Here is a 23,691-nt window from a genome sequence, read left to right as displayed (position 1 = left end):
TTGTATCTTTGTGACTCCGAAAGTGCATACTGCTTTTGAAGTGCTAGATACTGAATCATTTCCTGTGCTTTCCACACATCACCTAACCTATTAAACTCTATTAGATCCCATTTCTGAAAGCCTTCTAGTTTTTTTAGGTCTGTGAGGAAATTGGAGTTCCACAGAGGAGTCTCTATGGTCAGTCTCCAGTGCCATCCCATCACCCGGGTTGTTCTTTTCCATGTTTTGAGTACAGTAGCTGCTGGCACTTGTGTCACCCTGGACTGCCCCGCCTTGTATAGTTCTCCAACATATCCTCAGTGGGGCATTGCCCTCCTATCTGCCATCAGTGCAGGCTCTCGCTCATCTGCGATCACTACCAGCAACTTCGTTGCCCAGAGGTAGAGTCTAAAGTTGGGCAGCGCATTTGCCCCCTCGTACTGATTCCTGGTAAATGTGGCTAATGGTTCTCAATATCCCCATCCCACAGTAGTGATCATGTGGCTGCATTAATTGTAGTAAAAAAGGTATTGGGGATCTCATATGGGGTGTTCTTCAGCATGTAGAGGAATTTTGGCAGCGTTATTTCATACAGCACAGCTTGCCCCAGTAGAGACAGCAGGAGTTTCCTCCTGTGTTCCACATCCAACTTGTACTTGTCCATGACACGCCGGATATTACAGTGCATACATTGTTTGGGATCAACTGTTAAAAATATGTCCAGCCATTTGAAGACCAGGTTCGTCTATTCTAGGGTACAGTCCGAGGTCTATGGGGGCTACCAATCTAAGAGCGGGTAGTCCACCGATATGCACCCTAGCAAAGCTGGCAAATACGTAGGACATTTCTAGTATCTGTAGGATCGCAATCTCAGGCTCAGCCAAGTAAAGCAGCATAGCATCTGCATATCGAGTGCTTATATCTTTCTAATACCTGTCCCAGCACCAGCGTGTCACCTCTTATCTACTCTGCCAGAGGTCCCACTCCAAAAGCGAACAGTAGGAGACACAGGGGGCATCCCTGCCTCATCCTGCGCTTCAGCCGGAACTCCAGAGACAAGGTTCCATTGACTCGTACCTTTGTGGTATGAAGGTTATAGAGCAACTGCAAACATGCCATGAAATCTGTTCCGCATCTCATCTTCTGGAGGGCTACTATTAAGTAAGGCCCTTCCTAAGAGTCAAATGCCTTAGTGGCATCTAGAAATAGTAATACCATTGGCTCCCTCAGCCTGCGTCCCCAGAACACCATATAGGCCTCGCAAATTGTGTCGAGTAGACCTAAGGGGTTTAAAGTCTGCTTAATGTGCTGCAATCAGTTTGTCAATTACTTGATACAGATGGCTGGCAAGCACTTTTGCCAGAATTTTAGCCTCAATGATAGAAAGTGAAATATGCCTGTATGACGCACAATCCTCTACAGGCTTTCCTTTCTTATGTAACAGCACAATAGTGGCTTGGCGGACATCACTCTACAGGCAACTCACACTTTGTGCCTCAGAGTACATCTGGGTCAGTGTTTTGCTCAATTTACCACCCAAACATTTAAAGAACTTGAACGGGGTATATCTGGCCCAGGGATTTTCCGACTCTTTACCTGCTTGATGGCCTTTCCAATTTTAGTCGCCTCTATTTTCCTGTCCAATCATTCCGGTCTTCATTCAAATTAGGGGCAGGGATATCACCGATAAGTCTCTCAGCGCTCTAGGTATGTAGCTAAGGATTTTGCCATTTCTGGTGTGAACTCAACCAGTTCTGCCTCCGTTATACCCACGAACCCATCGCTGTCCCTCCTCCCAATGGCCCTACCACACCAGGAGTTTCCCCCACCTTATTGCCCACTTCATACAGTCTGCAGGGTGTTGCGTGCATGATTGTTTTGCCATCTTACCTCAGTATCTGTCTACAGTCTTCTCTAGCTGGTGCAGGCTCTTGGTGTAACACATATTCCCCCTCCCTTTGGCTCAGTCTGGTCTTAAGCTCCCTGCACGCATGTAGCTTTTTCTACACTTACCCCCTATTCGAGATGAGCCATTCCCATATGACTGTTTTTTATGCCTCACACTCAGTGATTCTGGATAGCACAAGTGCAAGTTTTCTGTAAGAGATTGATCTGTCACTTGTCAGAGATGTTGTTTACTGTTACAGTCCCTGATTTCCCAGGGATCCAACTGCCACCCCACCAAGGAGATCCTGGTTATAGTCCTAGTGTAGTACATTAAAGAGAGGTGTTCCATATGCCCTTTGCGATGTAGTGTGTGTCCCCAAATCTGCCCTCTTGGACTTGACTTCTGGCACCAGAAAGTAATCTAGTCGGGACATTGTCCTCATCCGACTGAGCACATGGTAGTGCTGTACCTTCTAAGGCGACTCCTGCCAGAAGTGCATCAGACCCATTGCCTGTGTGAAATTATGCAGTCTAATGATGGTTCGCAGTAGGTGCATTGTTGATGTGAATCTGTCCATCTCGGCCGTCATCGTCAGAATCAAGTCTCTCCCTATGACGAGCAGCGACAGCCGACTGTAGCATCCATTTGCCTATCTTGGACAATGCCCTAGTTTACAACCCTGGGGGATGGGGATATACCAGGATAGCACCATCACCTGCTCGCTGTTCCACTCACCTCGAATAGCCGAATAGCAACCCACTGAGGCCGTCAATGTCTGTGTGACAGTGAGTGAAAGTGATCAATGAGCAAAATAGTTCATGCCCGTGAGCCGGATATGAACACAGGAAGTGCCAAAACCTTCAACCTACCCCTACCTATGAAGTCACATTTAATGCCCCCCAGATGTGTTTCATGCAGAAGTATTGAGTCCGGATCCAGCCAGTATAAGTATTTCTGCACATTTTCCCTATTAAATTGTCTGGCCTAGAGCATTGGCATTTCACAATAAAATCCTAAGGGTCAGATTAGTGGATACTGAGGCCATCTTAGCTGTTTTGATCGATCTTTTCCTGTTGCCCCTTTTGCCTTCCTTTCCTCTTTCCTCACATGCCTCTGGTCAACCAACCCCATGCCTCCATCGCCCTCCCCGCTTCCCACCCTACAGCCCTATGCTGTGAGCTTTGAACTGCCCATCACCCCAAAGTCAGTCCCACTCAGAGGAATAGGAGAATATCACCTTGCAACATGGATGTGATCTGAAACTTGCCTCCAGGTATCTCCGGCTCTCAGCAGTATAAGGTAATTCAGTGACTACGTTAGTACCTCTATGATCCCCGGCTCTCCTCCGTCCTACCCCACTGCTGTCAAGCTCTTGCCTGTCTCTGGCCTAGGTGCGCACAGCTCTCCGTTTCTTGTACCCTGTTCGTGCCAGTCCTCCTGCCACTCCCAAGCCTCCTGTAGGGTTGCGAAGAACCAGGCGCTAGCGTTTCACTTGGAATAATATTGTATAGGGAATGTTGTGTTTGTGTAGCTCTATTTTTGTTTTATCAAATGACCATCTCTTGGCCTGCCCTTCTTGCATGTAGTCCGGGAAGACCACGACTTGGGCGTTGTCAATAGTTATAGGGCATTTATGACATGCCGCCTTGAAGATAATGTCCCGGTCTCTATAGTTCAGTATCACTTGCTATTAGCGTTTGGGTCTTGCCCCCGGTTTCAGAGGCAGTCCCGGGACCCTGTGTGCCTTCTCAATAGGAAAATGGTTAAATAGATTATCTGGTCCACCTTTGTTTTGATCAAACCCTCCAGGAACTGCTTGACAGTTTTACCTTTGGCTTTTTTGGGTAGGCCCACAAATCGGAAGCTGGTGCACATAGATCTTCCCTCCGTGCCGTCAGCTTGGGTACTGAGTTTATGGGTGGAGTCCGGGAGGCGACTGACATCTGTTTTCAGGTGCTTTATGGCTATTGTGTGTTCTTCTAGTGTGTCGCCCCTCCTGCGTCCACCAGACCTAGGCTCAGGTGTAGCTCCATTTACCCAAGTAAGCTAAGTCCCAGTCCCAGTCATGAGCGTCTTTGGGAACATGATTTATATACACCCTATCAGCAGGCATCAGTGCTGCACCTCTCCCAGGCAGTTTCCATTGGCGATGGACTGATAGGCCATACTTTCACCTCCTTTCAGTGTCAGGGCCAGCTCTTGATTTCGCCCGGGTTGTAGTTCCCCTGGCAGCACCTTCAATTCGTCTTCTTCCCTTGTCCGGACATTGCCACTCGCGGGAAACTAGATTGTGGGGAGGACCGGCCCAAGCTTCCCCCATCCCCAATTAGGGACTACCTTGTGTTCCACAGCCAAGAGATCACTCAACCACGGGCAGGCAGAGCGGTGCTTGCACTGAACACACCAGCGCATCCCGTAGCACCGGCATTGTCAAGGAGGTTCGTCTACAGGGAAGTTATCGCTGCTACGCCAGTGTATTTAGAGGTATAAGGGAATCAACAGGCCCCCTAGGTTACCACGAAGAAGCTAATCTTCCAAGTAATGGAGGATGTTCTAAACCTGCAAAATGTAAGAATGCTACCAAAGATGCCATCATTTTTGTAAATAACCTTGGGACAGACCGGATGTCAAAAGACAGTCCTTGGAATTGAAAATCCTTTTCTAGGCAACACAATCCGTAAAACCTCGGACAAGATCTTGAGATCGAAATGGAAGGGCCCATTGAAGATAACGTCATCATGGATGCACCCTCTTATCAACTGAATAATCTTCAGGATCCACTTGTTGGCCTTCCTAAAGTCTCTGATCAATCTTAATCCTCTCATGATTTTGGGAACAAAGAGAAAAATGGAGTACACTCCCTATCACGGATACACTTTTTGGCATATGAACAATGGCTTTCGTCACTAACACACAATAAATTGCAGACATCACAGCTTCATTCTTGAGAGGGTTCTGTGTGCAATGCAGCATTATGGTCCGAGACCCTGGAGGTTTTGCAGAAAACCTGATTGGACGTCTCTCTTTGATGATCTTTAGCACATATCTTAAGTGGATTTCTCTCAAGCAGACTTGAAATGCCGTATCGGCCCATCATTTAGCCACTCTAAGCTGCTTCGAGCATAGTTAGGAGTGTTGTGATTTTGCTGGCGATGACGGCCTGGTTTGTCCATCTGCTCAAACTGACTTCATTTTTTACTCCATTGTCTCCTTGAATTATCAGATTGCTGCTACAAAGGTCTTCATAAAGGCTGTCCTAGTGAAGACTTGCTAGAACTTTGCAAGAAAAAAAAAATTGTAGAACCTGAAAACTGGCAAAAAAAAGATGCTTTTTTTCCTATACAAAAACAATGGAGCTACTCTTCCCATTCTGCCTCGAAGAGTTGAACTCCTTCAAATAGCATACAAAGAGCTGCTGATTTCTGTGCAGAGTGTGCATGCCAATCCCGCAGATATAAGTTCCTTCTTGAAGCTATATTAGCACCTTCCGCTAACGCACAAAAGTCATCACAAGATATGTCGGACAGGAACTTAAGTTGTATCTCCACAGTTCCAGCAAATGTAAACATTTCAAACCCTCTTGAATAATCTTGGAGAAGTCTCTGAAGTCAAAGATTGACTAATACAAGAATGGTAAACCCCTGCTCCCATGCTCAGATGTGCACCAGCATATTCTTTTTCAGGGCAGAGTAATTTGGTCTTCAAAGACGCTCTCTTCCACGATAGAGGAGCAGCCATAGAAACAGATTCAGGAACGGACTTGCCCATATTCTCGAAAGGATATCGTTTAGACATACATCTGTTGACGCTGGTCTTCTCTGGATTTTTGCATTCATTTAGTATCGCATCTAATGGATGCTGATGCAAAGGAAAACCTAGTGATGGAGCATGTTGGAACTGCCTTATTACAGGTTCAGAAGATGTGCTGGGGAATTCTTCAACTAGAAATCCTAATTTCTGGCATATTATATTATTATAGTCAGGATTTCCAGCAAAATATCACTACTGATGTACTTTCCGCTTTGGTATAAAGGAGCAACATTGGCTTCCTTGTCATCCTGATCCGATCTTTCCGCTCAGACTGCTTGGGAGCGATAAAAGGACAATGAGGTAGAGCATGCAAAGGACCTGCGGACTACCTGCTCCATGAACTTCCGTGTACACCAACATAGAGGAGTAACAAAAAGGATGCTACTTTGCATGCACCACGAGGATCACTTACCTTGGCCAACTGCTGGTAAACAATCACTGCACTATCTTTTCCACTTCTCATCTGATGCCACCTGCTCTGGTGAGACTGCCAACCCACGACATTATTAAGATTGGTACCCCATCACTCATCTCAACAATCGATAATGTGTAGCGCTGCCCTTTTCCCCTTGTGTCCAACACGTGAAAGCCTTGGACGTGTCCCAGAGAATCCAAATTTGGCGTGAATCCCACTTGATCAACTCAAAATTATTGATAAGGACGAGTGACACAGGGATAATACCACAACCTCATACATAGCAGACACTGCCCGATCTGTTTTTTCCAGCTGAAGTATTACTGCTGATTAAGGCTTAATGCTGTGAAGAAAGGGGGCCTTATTGTGAAGAAAACCAAACACTGTTGGATCATTAAAAAACAATTAATTAAAAGTCTAGTTATGAAGCATATAACCAGGCAAAAGCCCTGGATTATCAGAAACATAACCTCACGTTTGTGCAACAAACATCTATTCATGTTAATGAAATGAAAATTATATTTATATAGCGCATAAACTACCCTGAGGCCTCGCAGCGCTGGTAGCTAGAATCAGAGAACCAACAGAGCAAGTGCTAGCAGATGGTTCCAAACAGATGAGTTTTTAAAAGCGTTCTAAATGCCAACAGATTACTATTCTTTCTGAGGGTGAGGGGAAGGGAATTCCAGATTTTTACGGCATTGAAAGAGAACAGGCGGCCACCCCAACGGGCCTTGTTTATCTTATTGGAGGCGGCCAAGTGTAATGAGCTGGAACGCAAGGCTCTGTGGGGGAGATAGGGAGTAACTAGAGGGTGCATTATAACTGGGCCAGTCCTCCATATAGCTTTCTGGGTCAAGCACATGGCTTTAAACTGTATCCTGGCTGCAATAGGGAGCCAATGCAGTTTCTTCAGAGCAGGTTTGGCGGACCGCCAGCGTGGTATTTCTTAAAGCAATCGGGCTGCACAGTTCTGGGTAACCTGAAGCTCTTGAATTGCAGCCCGGGTGGCTCCCAGATAGAGAGCATTACCATAGTCCAGGCGAGATAGTATCAAGGCCTGAACCATGATTCTCCTCGCCTGAAACGGAAGTAAAGGGAGAATCTTCCGTAGCATTCTCATCAGACCATAACAGGTGGATGAGGTTCTGGTGGCCTGAAAAGTAAAATCAAGGGAACTGTCCAATCAAATTCCCAGGCTCTTTATCTGTGTCTTGGGGAGGGGAGGGGAGGGGTCCCAGACAAGTTGGCCATAGGGGGGCGAGAATGTTGGGCGATGGATTGCCTACCAACATGATTTCTGTTTTTTCTCCATTTAGTCTGAGGCAGGAGAGCTCCATCCATCTGGCTACTGCCTCTAGACAGGGACCCAGAGTGCTAGACGACTCCTCAGCCTGGTTTAATGAAACCACAAGCTGGGTGTCGTCTGCATAGGTGACAATTCTGATGCCAAATGGATGGACCAACTCCGCCAGAGGCCTCATATAAATATTGAAAAGTGTGGGGCTCAGGGTAGAGCCCTGAGTAACCCCACAACTGAGTGGCTGCTTGGTGGAAACAGCCTCTCCCTCAAAGACCTGAAAGAAGCGCTCGTTAAGGAAGGAGATAAGCCATGTCAGCGCTGCGCCCGACACTCCAATGCCACTAAGTCGATGTACTAAAATGGCATGGTTAACCGGGTCGAACGCAGCGCTGAGATCTGACAGAATAATGGCTGCCTTCCCTCCCCGGTCCAGCAAACTCCTTGTTTCCTCTGTCACTGCCAGCAAGGCTGTCTCAGTCCCATGTTGGGGACGGAAACAGCAGGTTATTAGACTCTAAATACTCAACTAAGATGTTATTAATGTGCTTCTCAGCCAATTTGCTCATCCAGGGTAAAAGGGAGATAGGGCGATAGTTGGATAAATTGCAATGATCCAAATTGGGTTTCTTTAAGAGGGCCCTGACCATTGCACATTTCCATGATGTAGGGACTACGCCCGAGGCAATCGAGGTGTTGAGGACATCAAGGATAGCTGGACGAATCGAGTCAATGACTGACATGAGATACTGTGGTGGTGCTGGGTCCATAGGGGAGCCTGAAGTGACTTTGGGGATTATTTTGCCCAAAGAAACACTATCTAAGGGGGTAAATTGTTCCAGCATGCAGGTGGCCGGCATACTAGGACTAGCTATTGCAGCTGCGTCTAGCTCGGAATTATCGAGGGCAAACGAAGCATAGATAGTTCGAATCTTCTGGTAGAAGAAGGTTGCTGAGTTATTGCAGCGTGCAAATGCTCCTTCTGATGGTACTGCTTCTTGGGCGGGGGGGGGGTGGGGGGGGATGGGGGGGAGGTGATCAGCGATTTAGCTTTCTGAAAGATTTCCTTTGGTGAGTTGGCGGCTGTATTAATTTTTGTTTCGTAGAAGAGCGCTTGTGCGGCCTTGGTTTCGGTTTTGTATAGCCCGATTGCTGTTCTGTTATCTGCCTTCCTGCAGTTAAGAAATGCACTTCCCCTCCATTCTGCATTTGCAAGCAAAACGATCTACAGGAGTCAGGCCAAATGATGCATGTAGTAAACTACTTTGCTATTCCAGAAAAACACTTACAACCCCTATTCAGTAAAAAATGCTGGTATTAAGTTTGAGGAATAGCACAAAAGGACAACAGTGTGTTAATGAATTCCAGCTGTAAAAGGTCTCAGTAGTAAAACTTTGATGTAAATTTGCTTACAGCCACAAACTAGATGGTTACAAAAAACAAGGTGCTGTTACTTACTGAGCGCATGGTAAATTGGCTTATGCTTTCCTTGCAGGCGGATCGCACACATTGTTGCTATTTTCCCTGGAGGCTGCATCTTCGCATCTATGAGATACCACACCTTGGAAAATGTGGCCCATTGCTAAAACAACAAAACACATGAATAATGGTTATTGTAAATGCTGTTATTTTCCATTTGTGTAGGGCCCGCTTGGCTATAATACATTGGAGTGCTTTAGGCAGTCTTTGAACTCTTTCCAAAGAGTTTGAGGTTTCCATTGCAGATTGGCGTGCCCATAGTTTTGCAAACTTGTTTTGTTACTATTATGCAATCGATTTGGGCTCGATTTACAAATGGTTTGTACTTCAATAGAGCACGCTCAGTAGGGGTGGGCACAGCCAATGGTATTAGTGCCAGGAACCTCACACCATTCTAGTAGGAGAAAGAACCAGACACACACACATTTCAAAGCAATGATGGCGAAAAATTGGCCAAATGTTTAAAGACAAACAGTTAGGGAAGAGCCAAAAAAAAAAAAAAAAAAAAGAATTAAACTTGGAAATATCACATTCTAGACTAGAATTTAAACAGTATTCGTCTTTCGGGTGGTTGCTGCATGATTGAGTAAGGGGCATGCATATGCATTTTACCAAGGGGGTAACGTCATCTGAGACGTCTGTAATTTGTTTTTCCATTTAACTTTTTAACTGGAAATATGGAAAGCCTGTTGTGGTAAGAGCACCAGTGCTGATTTTGTTTTGTTTTAACAGTTTCCATTGACATTTTCTATGTACACAGGAAGAAGAAAACGTGAACTATGCATAAACAGCACATTACAATCAAACATAAAGTTTGGTTACTGCCATCGTCTTCACCCAAACAATAGAATTAATAACTATGTTGAAATTATAACATCATAAAAGTGAGAGTGAGACATGTGGATACATTTGGGTCAAAGCACTTTTTTGTAAGGTTCAAGGTTGCTTACTGAAGCACAGGTGAAGCACATTACACAGAGAAATAAATTATACGTGTATAAACACTGTATAGGAAATGTTGCGGAAGACCAAGGACTATAAGGTTTAGGAGTCACATGACAACCATACTAGTAGGCAGTACAGTTTAATAGTGATAAATGGTCTTGAGAAACACAAACTCAGACTGTTCATGAAGGCTGAATTAAGTTCCCCAGTTTCAATTTCGTCAGCTCTGACCACAGTGCCACATCCTCTCCCCCACTAAACACCATACTACCCGACTTAGAGAAACTCGCACTGCCTTCGGCTACAACCCAATTGTGCTCGCTATAAACACTTGGATGCGACTCAATTCAAATTACACTCTAGACAAGAGTAATACGCTGCCTGGAAAAAAAGTAACTACATCCTGGAAAAAGCAAACACTCATAGGGAATGCAAGATTAAGTATAGCATAGGAAATGTAAGCAGGAACAACATGGTTACCTTAATGCTTTTACACTCAACATTCAGAAATAAGTGAGTGCTTATGCCTGAAAAATCAAGTACATGACTACAGGGCCCGGAAGGGACACAATTCAATGTCTATTGCTTATATCCTTACAAAATGTAAGCAGTATGCCTTAAAAAGACCACATTAGTCAACACAGAGCCATGGTACACATTTTGTTTTCCAATCCACCCATCAACCAGGCATTGCAGTACCTCCAGGAACGGTGCACTTCCCCAACCGGGGAAAAACAATGTTGTTCAAAGAAAGACAAGAAAACAAAAAGTAGCGCTTCACTGGCAAACTCTGTAAAGTGGCGGTAAAGTGTTTGGCTGTGAATAAAATCAATTTGGCCACTTTGTGACCACTGTGTCTTGTTTTTTTCCATTTCCATATTATGATCCTTTTATTCTGGAGGCTGCACTTTGGTAAAGATAATGTCAGAAAAAGACGACATTTCCAGCAAAAGTGTTTTTCTTGTTTGGATCCATTTCCCAGGGGAACAAATAAACGAAAGGAAGAAAGAGAGGGTGAGAACCGTTTCTTGAAGTCACGGTTGTCAGTAAGTGAGGAGCGAGACAGAAAGAGAAGGAATAAGAGGAAGAAAGAGAGAGGGGACAGCTGCCAGCGTCAAAGCAGAAGTGGACACGGTCCTTGTCTTCTCTAGGCAAGAAGGAAAAGACAAAGTCCTTTTCCTTCCTTGCCCGCCCCGCCAGTCGAGCCTTATCTGTAGGTCTTGGATATTTCTGCCGTCCTGTAACTCATTTGAAATAAAAAAGGTAGGGGAATGGAATCTAGTGAATTAAAGAAGTAGGGGCACACCGTGCTCTGCCAATCCCGCCCACATTGACCACTGCCTAGGACTGACCAGCACCGTGGTGAAACCGCTGCAAATACCATCTCTTCCTGGATGCTGAACTGAGGGTGCTTTTGAGGCCATCCACGCATAACATTCCACAAGTTAACAAGGGGATGTATGAACAGAGGGATACCACTGTCTGACATAAAAAGAATTACTGGGCAACACACCTAGATCAGTCAACAACTGGGTATTCACAGTCCAAGAAGAACCAGCAATTAGGACAGACAGTCATGCGATGGGCACCAGGGGGTACCCTGCAGTACTTTACAGGATCCAGCCCCCGGGGATGCTGCTATCCCACACTGACATAGTGGTTTCTGTGTGAAGAGAAGCAACAACACATCTGAAATGGAAAGTCACCTCATGGAACAAACCCCACTCTGGGACAATGATGTCCTGAAGGCAGTGGGAAACATTGAGGGCTTAACAAAATGGGGCACAATAGCAATTTCAAAGCTATGAGACTTGTGGACGTGCAGAGAGACGATCTCCTATGAGACCCTCAGTAGTGACTACCAACTAGCTGCCACAAAACAGTAAAGATACCTATAGTTTAGACACACTCTACACTCACTTATCCTACAGTATATGCAGCTCGCGGAGTCTGCCTCCCCCCCGAAGGAAGACAGGCTATTGCGAGACCCCCTAAGTGAGCAGTGTCTCTAGTTCATAAAAACATTCTTAACTCCCCACATGCCCTCAAAAAGCTCAAAGCAGACTGGGAAAAAGAGCTGGGGGTATTCGAGGAGGAGTAATGGGAGGAGGCACTGAGAGACCCACATGAAATCATCAACATAAAAAGGGATTCTGTATGGTGCAATTCAGTGTACTATACAAGTCATACTATCCGAGATCAAACCTATAGGATATGGGGAAAAGCTCTTCACGAACGTGTGTAAGGGACAGTGGCCAGGAGGACTCTTTTCACATTCTCTGGAATTGCCCAAAGAGACAGAGATACTGGAGGGTGCTAGAGAGAAAAAAAATCAAACAGAAAAAAAAAATACATTCGCGCAAGTGACAGGACTACCTATACAACTAACTGACAAATCATTTGTGTTTAAGATATGGGAAGAAGAGACAACCCCAAAATACTTGAAACTGTAGTTGTTGCTGGGTCTGGCAATGGTGAAGCAAAACATTGCTATGCAATTGGGAGGGTGGGAATGCTGCTGTCCATCATGGAATGAGAACAGGACATGGACTAGTGCATGATGGCGGAAAAGGGGGTCTATGAGAGGAGAAGTTGCACCTAGAAATTGAAAAGTATGGAAGGAATGGAGGCCTACCGGGGCTTAGAGGGAAGCATGTAAATGCCGCCTGAAACTAGCTTACAATGTCCTAACCTGGGGTGAAGGGGCGGAGGCATAAGTCCTAGCTACAATCTCCAGTGGGAAGGTAAAGGTAAGCACTCTACTTTTCAATGTCTATCTTTCAAAATTAGCCTCCTTGATTAGATCTTTTGGATTTTCCCCTACATCTTATGCAGACGACACCCAAATCGTGATGATAATGATTTCTTCTGACCAGTGTTAGTGACATACACCCACCGGATGCGGTCAGTTTCAGGGCGGATAAGTCACAGAATAAGATGCCCATCGGCTACTAGTCCCCACACCCACTAACATCCCCTCAATCCAGGATTTAAAGGACACCCCAGACACCAGAACCTGAGATTTGAAGTGATACCAAGAAGAGACCCGTTTCCACGACAAGGCAGGACTCCTGGAAGAGAGGTGCTAAACTATGCACCAGTGGGAGCCACCCTGCACCCGCTAGATTTCGACTCAACCAAGGCAAGAGGTCGGTTCCAAAAGAAAGGTGAACCCTTCTGCAAACTCCAGACTTCAAAAGAACTCCCTTGGGCTAAAGGAACGTCGGCAGGCACAACCTTGAAGTACTGTCCACCAAGCTATGGTGTGGCTGCTCAAAAGTCACTGGGCAGGTGGTTTCTGGGAACTGGAATCCAGACGCTCAGCGAGGCTCAGCTTTCCAAGGCGTTCCCCTGGTGCTCAGGAAGAAGATTTCCTCAACCGCAGTGCTTGCAGGTATCAAGGCTTGTTGGTGGTCAGGCTGACTACTACATGCTTTATTCAACACTTCAAGAGAAGGGATTAATGCTGCATGAACGAAAGGCCACCCACTCCTGTGGCTCCATTGTAAAGATCCAGCATTTGTTTTCATCTTCTCTAGGAACACCTGCCAGCACCAGTTGCTGTGGATCCTATTCAGCACCATGGATAGCCAGAAGCAGCTTTGCACAGAGTCCTCCAAGCCAGGTAGATTTGATCTGCCTGGAGACTGCTGGGCAAAGGCCAGCTCCTTGCTTAAGTTTCAAAAGGTTTTGCTCAACTCACCCGCAAATACCTTTCTGCTAATGAAGCCATTTAAAGACCGCAAGCCAAATTGACAGCTCCATCTGAAGTGCACTGCCGCAACCCTGCTCGCCTGAGCCAGGTAAATGAACTCACTCTCTAAGTAACCAAGCGCATATATGTGTTTTTCCCATTGAACACAAAGTTAATGTTTTTACACTGCAAAGTATTGATTTATTTAATGCTTGAAAATTGTTAACTCAGGTCATCCTGCATGTATCTACTTCATTTTGGTGTCTAAAAATATATAAAAACCAGCTTTAGCTTTAAAATTGCCGTCGGATTTCCCTTGAGTCATGTCACTTATCGTCCATGTTGGTGATGTGAAATACTAACTAGACATGTTCAGTATTTTGTGCTGCTGAAACACCTCTTCTACGTAACCAAAATCATTGAACCTGGAATCCATAACTATCAAATTACTATGCACGCAATTGACAATGATGGACATACCCTAAGAAACGATTGGAGCGCGCGCGTGTGCCACAGCGAAACATGTGGTTTCAATTATTGCGCCCGTGTCTGGGCACGATAATTGAAACCACATGGCAGCGGTGCGCGTAACAGACACCAATAGGCCATGGGCGGAGAAATGCGCCCGCCTTTGGCCAATTGCGTGCTTTCTTTGATAAAAAGACGCACGCAAAGGCCAACAGCGTGGCCCAAAAGGACAAGCACACGCACGAGTGTGTGCGATTCCTAGGTCTGTTTTAAAAACCCCTACATGAGGTCTCTCGCTGCGCGAGCAGTGCTGCGCACTGCAATGCTAGGCACGAGACCTAAAAACCTGTTCCTCTAAGTAGCCTGTCTGCTCTTTGCCACTCCACCAGGACTGAGAGAAGGTGTACAAAAGAGTACACGGCGTCCATCTTTGTGTATTTTGCTAGTATTACAAGGTAAGGCACCCCTGCCATACCATATAATACCTTCACTGTACAACACATGTGGTTTTACTGATAAAACTATACAGTGCACAATGTTTGGAAATCTAGTTTCTGCAAATATTGGTCATTTGCAATCTGATTTGTTTTGCCCCTATTTAAATCTTTGTTTGCATCACACTTCTGAATTACAACAAAAATGTGTTAGATAATTTCTGATATTTTTTTTAATACGTGTACTATTCATTTATAAGCGGCTCAAAAATTGTGTTAGAAAATAAACTGACATCTTACTGCCTTTTGTTTCACAATAATTGTCGGGCAGTTCACTTGACAAAAACCCTCAAACTGAAATAAAGAGAAAGAAAAGTAAACATTTTTTTCCAGGACAAGATAAGCATCAGTTAGTAAAAAGGCAAACTGACATTTGACCTCTGTACTTCAACAGACAGCAAATGTATTTTGATAAAAACAAGATATTAAGGCGCCTATATTGCTCATTACTTTCTGAACAAACAGAACACCTGAAAGTTCACTCACCAGAATGGTTGAGTAGGAGCTAAAAATAGCAGATAGTATCTGACTCGCCATAGCGAGGGGATGAGATGATTTTTCTAGAACTGCACATGGGACCTCAACTTTCCTTTCAGCCAGAGGCAACTCAATGTCACCATCACTCCCAGGGATTGATGTATGTTTTAAATAATAAATATGGTACCCATTTTAGTAAAATTCTAAAATGCTTTGGAACAGCTTTCCAAATAGATCCTGCCCATTTCAACCTGTTTGTAATAAGGTCCTGGCAGGAGTGCAATTACACTGCACGCATGTCCCGACGTCTCAGAATTTGCTCTGTTTCAAGCAGTGCATTGTGCTGTCTGCTACAAAAAGCCTACTGCCAATCCCACCATCCATTCCAACTATTGGTCTACCTCCCTTCTTTCTTTATTGCTCAAAATGTTGAAATATTCTCCAAACACCCAACTTGTATGACCCGCTAAAGCCTGTAACTTCCCCGATGCCGTACAAGCTGGTTTTCATTCAGCACAAAACACATCTTGGGCCCTACCACTACAAGGAAAGCCACAAACAGCCAAACAATCAAAATTGGGAAAAAAGGTACTCGAGGCATTAGAAAACTTCAATATCAGGGCACTAAACGGCATGTTTGCAGGGGATAACCCGCCAGCCTCAACTTTTCACTCAAGAAAAGCTAACAGCATACTAGATTACACCTTCATGTCACTACCGCTTTTTCCACACATAATATCCTATCGGATAGGGAACCAAATAGATAGCGATCACTGCCCTCAGGAAATCACCATGGACATTGCTAGACCAACTTACGAGCGTTCGACCGCTCCTAAAGAGTCCATCTATACCGTAAACTTTAGGAAAATTAAGTATTCGGCTGCAACAGGTGAAATCTTGATAGGACTGGCAAAACAACATTACATGGAGCGTACAGGCCTCAACGAAGTAGCGAAATGGGTGCAGTTTACTACCACCCTGGGGCAACATGCGACAAAGCCCAAAGCGCGCACAAGGATGATCAAGCTGGGTAACCTTTCCCGAGCACATAGAGGAAAAATTAAAGAAATAAAAAACTCAATCTCTAACTTAATGAGAGCAGTACAGCTGGACCCCAATGACAAAGAGAAGTCGGTTCCTCTGTTAATCAAACAGGCTTTGTTAAAGCAGTGGGAACAACAACAAACATATTGACAATGGGTATGCTTATAGACAAGGCAGAGACGAAAAAACTGCCCCTACACCTCTGCTACATTGATTACAAAGCGGCATTCGACAACATCAACCGCAATCTACTACGGACAAAACTAAATGGCTGGGGCATCCCAAAAGTTTTGTTGGAGCTGTTAATCAACCTACACACTGACACCTGGATTCAGATCAAGGTGGGGGACGGCTCAATGCTGTCAAGGCGGATACAAACCAACAACGGCCTTAAGCAAGGCTGCGTACTGGCCCCCACACTGTTCAACCTGTACCTGGGGGACCTGGCGCCCCTACTAAACAACTGCAATTCACACTCGCCAAAATTAGGAGGCCTCAATCTACCATGCCTCTTATATGCAGACGACTTGGTGCTAATAAGCCATACAAGAGTAGGGCTCCAAAACCTCTTAAATACGACCCAGAGATATTCCGAGTCAAATGACTTAACAGTGAACCTCGAGAAAACGCAAACAATGACAATCAGTAAGAAAAAAAAAAGAAAGCTTTCTCGTGGTTCTGGAACAACACCCGCATCAAAGACACCTTGTCGTACAAATACCTAGGTGTGAAGATAGACAGTGGTGGCCAATTCAGCGCACAAAGGGCTAGCATAAGAGGCAAAGGCCTTGCTCTGGCAATCGCTCTAAAAACACTAAACAATAACCTCTCCGGCCCTTCTCTAACACTTTCACTACATGTCATACGCGCCAAACTGTTACCAACACTAACTTATGGGAGCGAGGCTCACCGAGGCAGAGATGCCATAACACTTGACAGCACAATCGTGTCGGCATATAGAATTATTTTCAGCCTCCCAAAGCGATCCTCCCCAGCAGAGATCAGACTGGAATTTGGAATTCGGCTACAGCTTTTGGCACGACGGGGAGCATATATCTGCACTTGGGACAAAGTGAGAAAAACGACCGAAGGAACCCTGAATGAATATTTATGGAAAGAGCTAGAGCAGTCCCAAAACTCACCAGCAGCAAAATACCTGGCAAAAAGCTTAGAGAATACCGGGCTGGCAGAGCTCTGGGCGTCCGCTGCAGATCATAAAACACTTAACAAGCTGGTAAAGAAATAGATTAAGCTACAGTCGCGGGTCCAGGATAAAGCCATCCAATCAAAAAGATCTCACGCTTGGATGGTATTAAATACATATCCGACACAAGCCTCCCAGCCTTATTTCGGTCAGGGTTACGCAAAAAAACCCAAATTGACCTTCTTAAGATACAGACTGGGCCTGCTACCATGCATTCAGCACCTTCCTCACTGGCTGAGATCGAAAGCAGGAACACTATGTCGGCTATGCGGCACCGGGGCAGAAGACATGCTGCACCTGCTATGCTCGTGTAATGAAATGCAAGAAGAAAGGAAGCTCCTGCTGAAACGCCATTTTATTCTATACGGGGCACGTACACGAAGGAGCGCAGTGCTAACCTGCTTCTCAGCACAGGACCCTCAGCTGAGCTGTAGCTTTGTGAAATTTCTAAAAGCCGTGGAAACAAAACTACCAAAAATTGACCCATGAAAAATCAATAAATTAGGACATCTGTTTTAGCTCATATTGTGGAAATCATCTATGACGCAAAATTTTATGCAAAACATGAATGGACTAGCAGGCCTACAAAGAGGATGGGAAGTATAGTACGGCCCAATGTAGGCGGCCTGCAAACAAAATTTCTCTTTTATGTTGAATCGTTTATTTTTATCTCGTCATTGTATAGCATTGGTCTTAAACATATGTTTTTTTTAATGCTACATTTTAACTTCTCTTATTGTGTTATTGTATCGCATTGGTTTTAATTAACTGTGCAATAAACTTTAAACTTAAACTTAAACATTCAGGTATTGTATGGAATCCACCTTGATGAGAACACCCGGTGATCTAAGAGGTACTTCAGGTGGCAGTGGTACTGCAGGCCTTACTCTTTGGACCTCTTGGATACATTTGACAGACATCTAGATTTCCTGGTTACTTATGCTTTGCAGAGACAAAGTGTTGGTTTGGGCTTTATCCTTTCTAACTGATGGGAGGCAGAAGGGATCCCTTACCATGCTGCAGATCAGAGTTGCATCTGTTTAAGTGTGTGGTGCCACAGGGCTCTTCTCTTAGCCCTACTATTTTTAAAATTCGTATTGCGCCCCTAGCTTAGCTCATCTGTTCATGTAGTTTGATTTCTACAAGTAAAACATGCAGCTTTTACTTTGAATGGATGGAGAGTGCATTTCATGCATGTCATAACTGCATGTCCTCCAGCATGACATGGATGCTCACTAATATTCTTAAGCTCAGCTCTCAAAAATTGATACTTTTAACCGAGTTTGCGTACCCTTAATCTTCTCGGATATTTGGTAGCCTGCTTCTCTTGGCTCTCACATGCGCCTTCTGTTAAGATTTGGAACTCAAATAGTATGTTCAACTCTTTGCTTAGCCCGAGCCCCTGCCACCCCTACCGCAAATCAATAACTGCCTGCGCCTACTTCAGCACCCTCCACGGTCTTCTTCCACTTAATTGTGTTAAGATGGTTCAGCACGCCACTGCTGCCTTCTGCATTGATCACAGTAATGCAATGCATCTGAAATTGACCAAGAACCATTGGCCTCGACTCAAGAAAACTCTTCAAAATGAGGCTGCCCGACTTGTTCTGTTTCCTCCTCCAATCCGGACTCGTTTCACCAGCTGCCAGAACAGAAACAGATACTTCTCACAGTACTCTCCATCTATTTTAAATAACTTTTTGTTTTTTGTTTTATTTAGGGCCTCTATTTTGATCTCAGGCTGCAACATTGTATACCCAAGCATGCCCTGCTGCCTCTGGCAAGATGTGGCCTTTCCAGAAAGTGTGCAAGTGTCACAGTTTCAGGCAGTCAAGCTGTTCACAGTAATTGTGTCAATAGTCACAGCAATGCAAATCAGATGCCAAACACGCAACCTGGTCCAGACACAGGACCAGCGGAATAAACATCTGAAGACGCTCCTTTAGTCGTTCATCACTGATTGAACGGCCGAGGCATCATTGTGGACAGTGTTCTCCAGAAAAAGCAGGGCACTACTGAAGACATCTTACTGAACTGGTGCCTGACATTGAAGTACGTGGAGTGAAAGTTCCATTCCTGGTATACACTGGTGTCAGTACAAGTGTTACAACAGAGGAATGTGCCTGCATGCTTTCGAAACACTAAACTGCAGCTATCAAATGTGCATATGTAACCTCGGGTTCCAACCTCTTCCAGCATTTGTGATGTCAGACCTGCTCTTTGCAGTGGAGGGTATGATGGCGTGATTTTGATGTCTATGTCATGGACTTTGCTGGTCACATCATATACCAGGTTGGTCTTATATGTGGCTGTGTAAACTAATGTTAATCATTTGTATAGTACATAATATACACTGACTTCTAAACACGCAAGTGTCTATGGCTATTTATTAGCACTCAATTTTAACCAACCGCTGAGTAACGAAAGATAGAGTATGTAACTGCCAGGTTTCAAACACATGCCTTGCAGATTTCATGGAGCATTTGAAATGGATGCATAATTAACTGAGCTATTTAACTAAGATGGTAATTTACAATTTTTCAGGTATCACAATTATCTCGCCAAGAAAAGCATTAACACACAACTATGCTACATGAAATGCAAATCTGTGACCTATACTTACATGCACTGCAGCAGGAACATTAACCTTCTGATCAATTTTATGGTGTTTCAAATTTGTGACCAGAAACTGATCACAGATATCTTCAGAAAATGCATTAGGCACTGGTTATCTTCCCAGCATTATTCTTCGAACTTTAGTATCTATAAATATTTTTCTGCTGCAGAGGACCCCCTAAAAGAGCTTAAATTGCCATATGCCAGTGACCAATTAAATAAGCCAAACAGACCGCTTTCCTATCACAATTCCAATTTCTTTGAGAATTGGGGGTGAGGGCAGAAAATAAGTATTGGAAAATCCAAACGGTCCCACCTTTTCAACCTATTTATTGGCTTTGCCAATGGTTTATGCCGATGTTGCAGCATTGGCAAAAAAAAAGTATCTATACAAAAAAAAAATTAAAACAAATGGTGTTGTTTGGTTGGCTACAATTTATTGTACTTTGTTCTGCTGGGTCGCAGGGACTGGCCTTTATCCTTTTACCTGGAAGGGGTCCATAGTGAAACCTATTTTAAAAAGGGGAGTGGTTCAGAACCGATGCACTATAGGCTTACAAGCCTCCTGGATATTTCATTAAAGATATTCTCCAAGATTATCCTAGCCAAACTCGAAGATAGGGTCTGTAAAAACTAAGAAAATCCCACTAGAACAAAGGGGCTTTCAGGAGGGTCATTCCAGCATAGACCACTGTTTTGCTCTATGGGCTATTACTCGAAAGGCTCTGGATGAAAATCAAATACTGGGCGGTTGTTTTGTGGATTTCCGGCCTTTGATTCTGTTGACAGGGATATTCTGTGGGGAAAACTTGCTGTGTGGAACCTACCACCAAACCTTCTTGAGGCTCTTCAGTCCTTGCACTCTGGTAACTGGGCTCAGGTCGAGTTAGACAAGTTGGGTCGGTTGTCCCAAAGAATCCCTATCGACAAAGGCCTGCGCCAGGGGTGCGTTTTAGTACCCTTACTTTTTGGTCTATGATTGGACGACCTCCCAAATGTTACTTCCCAATCAAAGTCTTTTTCGCCTGAAAGTGGGGACCAGCATATTGCTTGTCTGCTTTATGCAGACGATTTGGTATTATTGATTTATACCCCATTTGGTCTGCAGAGGAAATTCAACGCTTTGGCAGAATAAGCGCCGCATGAATCTGGAAAAGACCAAGATTATGATTTTCCGAAAAAACATGCAGAGTTTTTCCTGGTATTTAGGTTCACAGGTGGTGTAGCAAGTGGATCAATATAAATAGCTGGGTTTAATTTTTAGGAGAAATTTGAATTGTACTGCGCTTTGGGATGTCATTAAGCAGAAAGCACTATTGCAGGCAAGCTGTCTCTCCAGATTCAATGGTATTTTGGGGGACTATCCCATATCCCATTACTAAAGGCCTATGAAGGGAAGATACTACTGTTAGGCTTGTATAGGCAAATTCATGATCCAACCTATGAATATGACAGACTAAAATGGATAGTGCTTAAAAGACTACTACCACTCCCTCAAGGTACCATGGTTCAGGCTATAAGGAGAGAGTGCAATCTGGTCTCTTGGAATATGGTGGCCTCTACTCGGGCCCTAAGATACTTTAACACACTGTTGGGGGATGATGAGGTGGTTAAAGTCTCCAAATTGTGTTGGGAAGAGTTCCACAGTAGTGAGAGGATGTGGGCAAAGGCCATCAGAAACAGAATAATTGCAATTAAGAACCTCCATTTGAAAAGGGGCACAGTTGCATCTTGGCTTCCTTTTCCAGGCAAACGAGCACTGAGAGAGTCTGCTGCTATTGCATCAGAATCAATCAAAACTATTGTATTTTAAGAATAAATCATCCATTAGTTTCTTGTTCGCCACATTCGGCCAGGATAGTGTTTTCCCTTATTTATTACGGTTACCAGACCTAGGCTTAAGAAACGAAATCTTAAGGGTTAGGGTGGGATGTAATCCAATTTACTCATCCCACCCACATAGGACTAGGTTGCACAATAATAGTAGTCTCTGTCCCTCCCCTTTGAAACACATATCCTTATGGACTGCGTATTTTATCTCGCAAATCAAATCACGTTTTTTAAGACCTCTGGTTTTTAAAAATGATGTTCTTCTTAGTAACAAAGTGGCAGTGTTATTGTCTGAGATGCAACATTTAAATGTGGCAGTTGGGATTGGTCGGTTTTTACAATCTGCCAAACAAAATTTCAAAGATGAAATGTAATGGGTTGGCGGGGCGGACAGCTAAGAGGGGGGCTCTTTTAAAGGTTTTAATTGTTAAGTGTGTTTTTTAGAATGTTTAAAGGACAAATGTCCAAATAAACTTATTTCTGAACCTAAAAAATAATAATGTGTGTGCTTGTGCCATTGTAAACTTTTTTTTCATAATGAAAACTAATAAATACCTATCCCTTTTGATCCAGTCACCCGTTTACCTTGTCAACACTAAATTATTAAATTGAACTGGTTTAGACCAAGGGCTACGGCCCTGAGCGACTCATAAGACGATGGTCCTTGTGCAAATAAAAGAAACCTTCACAGGACACATTTCAAAGGCAAAACCAGAATGGTTTCTTCAAATTTAAGAATCATTACAGAAGGCAAAATATAGATAGTCAAATTCAACGTCAATAGTTAATCAGATGATGGAAATACAAGATCAACATGAAGTATTTCCCCAAAGCAGCCAGAACACAAGTATAGTTCAGCAAGAAGACTAGCATAACATCTGCTCAGCCAAGGAACGTCAAGGTATAATAAATAGACTAGAGCAGTCTGCAGAGTTAGGAGCAACAAAGGTCTGAATATAAATCAACAGACAGACTAATGTGAAGTCGGACTTTGAGAAAGTAAGCAAAAAGACTGGCACCTCTCCCAAAAAGGGCACATTTTATATGATTGAGTAGTGAAACCAACACACTCGTCATGGTGAGATCTGACATAATAGGGCTGTACTAATAAGGTTAAATACACATTAATAAAGAAAATATGATACAACAAAGAAGAAACACCTACTTTCATACGCATTTATAACATGGATAACATTAACCAAGAAATGATCACGGTGACTGAGCATTTATAGAACACTAAAATAATAACATACGGAATGAAATAATAGTCTTTTCATGACTCAAGGAAGAGGCCTTGAATCCTTTCCGTCGGTGTATAATTAATTTCAATGCAGGTTTATTAGGCTGTCATTTTAACTGAGCACGTTTAATTTAAGTAATGTTTTCGAATAATTAACCATACCCGCAACCTCGTCATATTACGTAGATGCCTATGGGTCGAAGGTGCTTGATAAGTGATGGCGTTGATGCTGAACTTGACAAACGTGATCAAACAAGTTGGATTTTTTACAAAACTGAAGACTAAGTGGGACAATACTTGAAACTATGTGGGAATCTAAGACAGACACGTGGGCTGGAGGGTGGAAAACTGAGAAGAGAAGCACAGAAGGGGGAGGGGGGGGGGGCGGGAATTGTCCAAAGTCAGTGAATTGCTGAAATAGTAGTATACATAAACGGGCAGGGGAGCGCAGAGTTGGCCGGTGGGGAGGGGGAAAGTTGAAGGCACAGGGAAATGCCAACAATTTAATAAACTTTCAATAAAAAGGTGACACATGCACACGAATCAGAAATTGAGCCTGTGCCGTGGTGGAAACTTAATATGTAGGCATGGCTTAGTGCCATAGGTCTTTGTCAGCTTATGTTTTATGTTATTAAAACTGTACTTTATGGGACTTACAGTAGTCGTTCATTTCAAATGGAGAAGCAATCAATCAACTGGGAAAATGAGTGAGAGACAGGCACAATAGAGGTGGGGGTAGGCGACATGGGAGACTGACACAAAAGACAGGTGTGCTGGAAAAGCGCATACAGCCCGAGTATGAGACCTA

The 23,691-nt window shown here is 44.0% G+C and overlaps 1 protein-coding gene across 1 annotated transcript in view; it reads right to left on the bottom strand.

The window, feature by feature from the left end:
* Nucleotides 1–23,691, bottom strand: part of MRPL13 (mitochondrial ribosomal protein L13) — a 116,450-nt gene that overhangs the window by 92,608 nt on the left and 151 nt on the right. The window contains exon 2 of the mRNA XM_078686834.1: nucleotides 8,851–8,974. Coding sequence (XP_078542960.1) covers nucleotides 8,851–8,974 — 124 coding nt within the window. The remainder of the gene's footprint in view (nucleotides 1–8,850; nucleotides 8,975–23,691) is intronic.

Source organism: Lissotriton helveticus, chromosome 4_1 (genome assembly GCF_964261635.1).
Source record: "Lissotriton helveticus chromosome 4_1, aLisHel1.1, whole genome shotgun sequence".
Taxonomy (NCBI): domain Eukaryota; kingdom Metazoa; phylum Chordata; class Amphibia; order Caudata; family Salamandridae; genus Lissotriton; species Lissotriton helveticus.
Note: the sequence above shows the minus strand (reverse complement) of the source record. Positions and strands in the feature narration are given on the sequence as shown.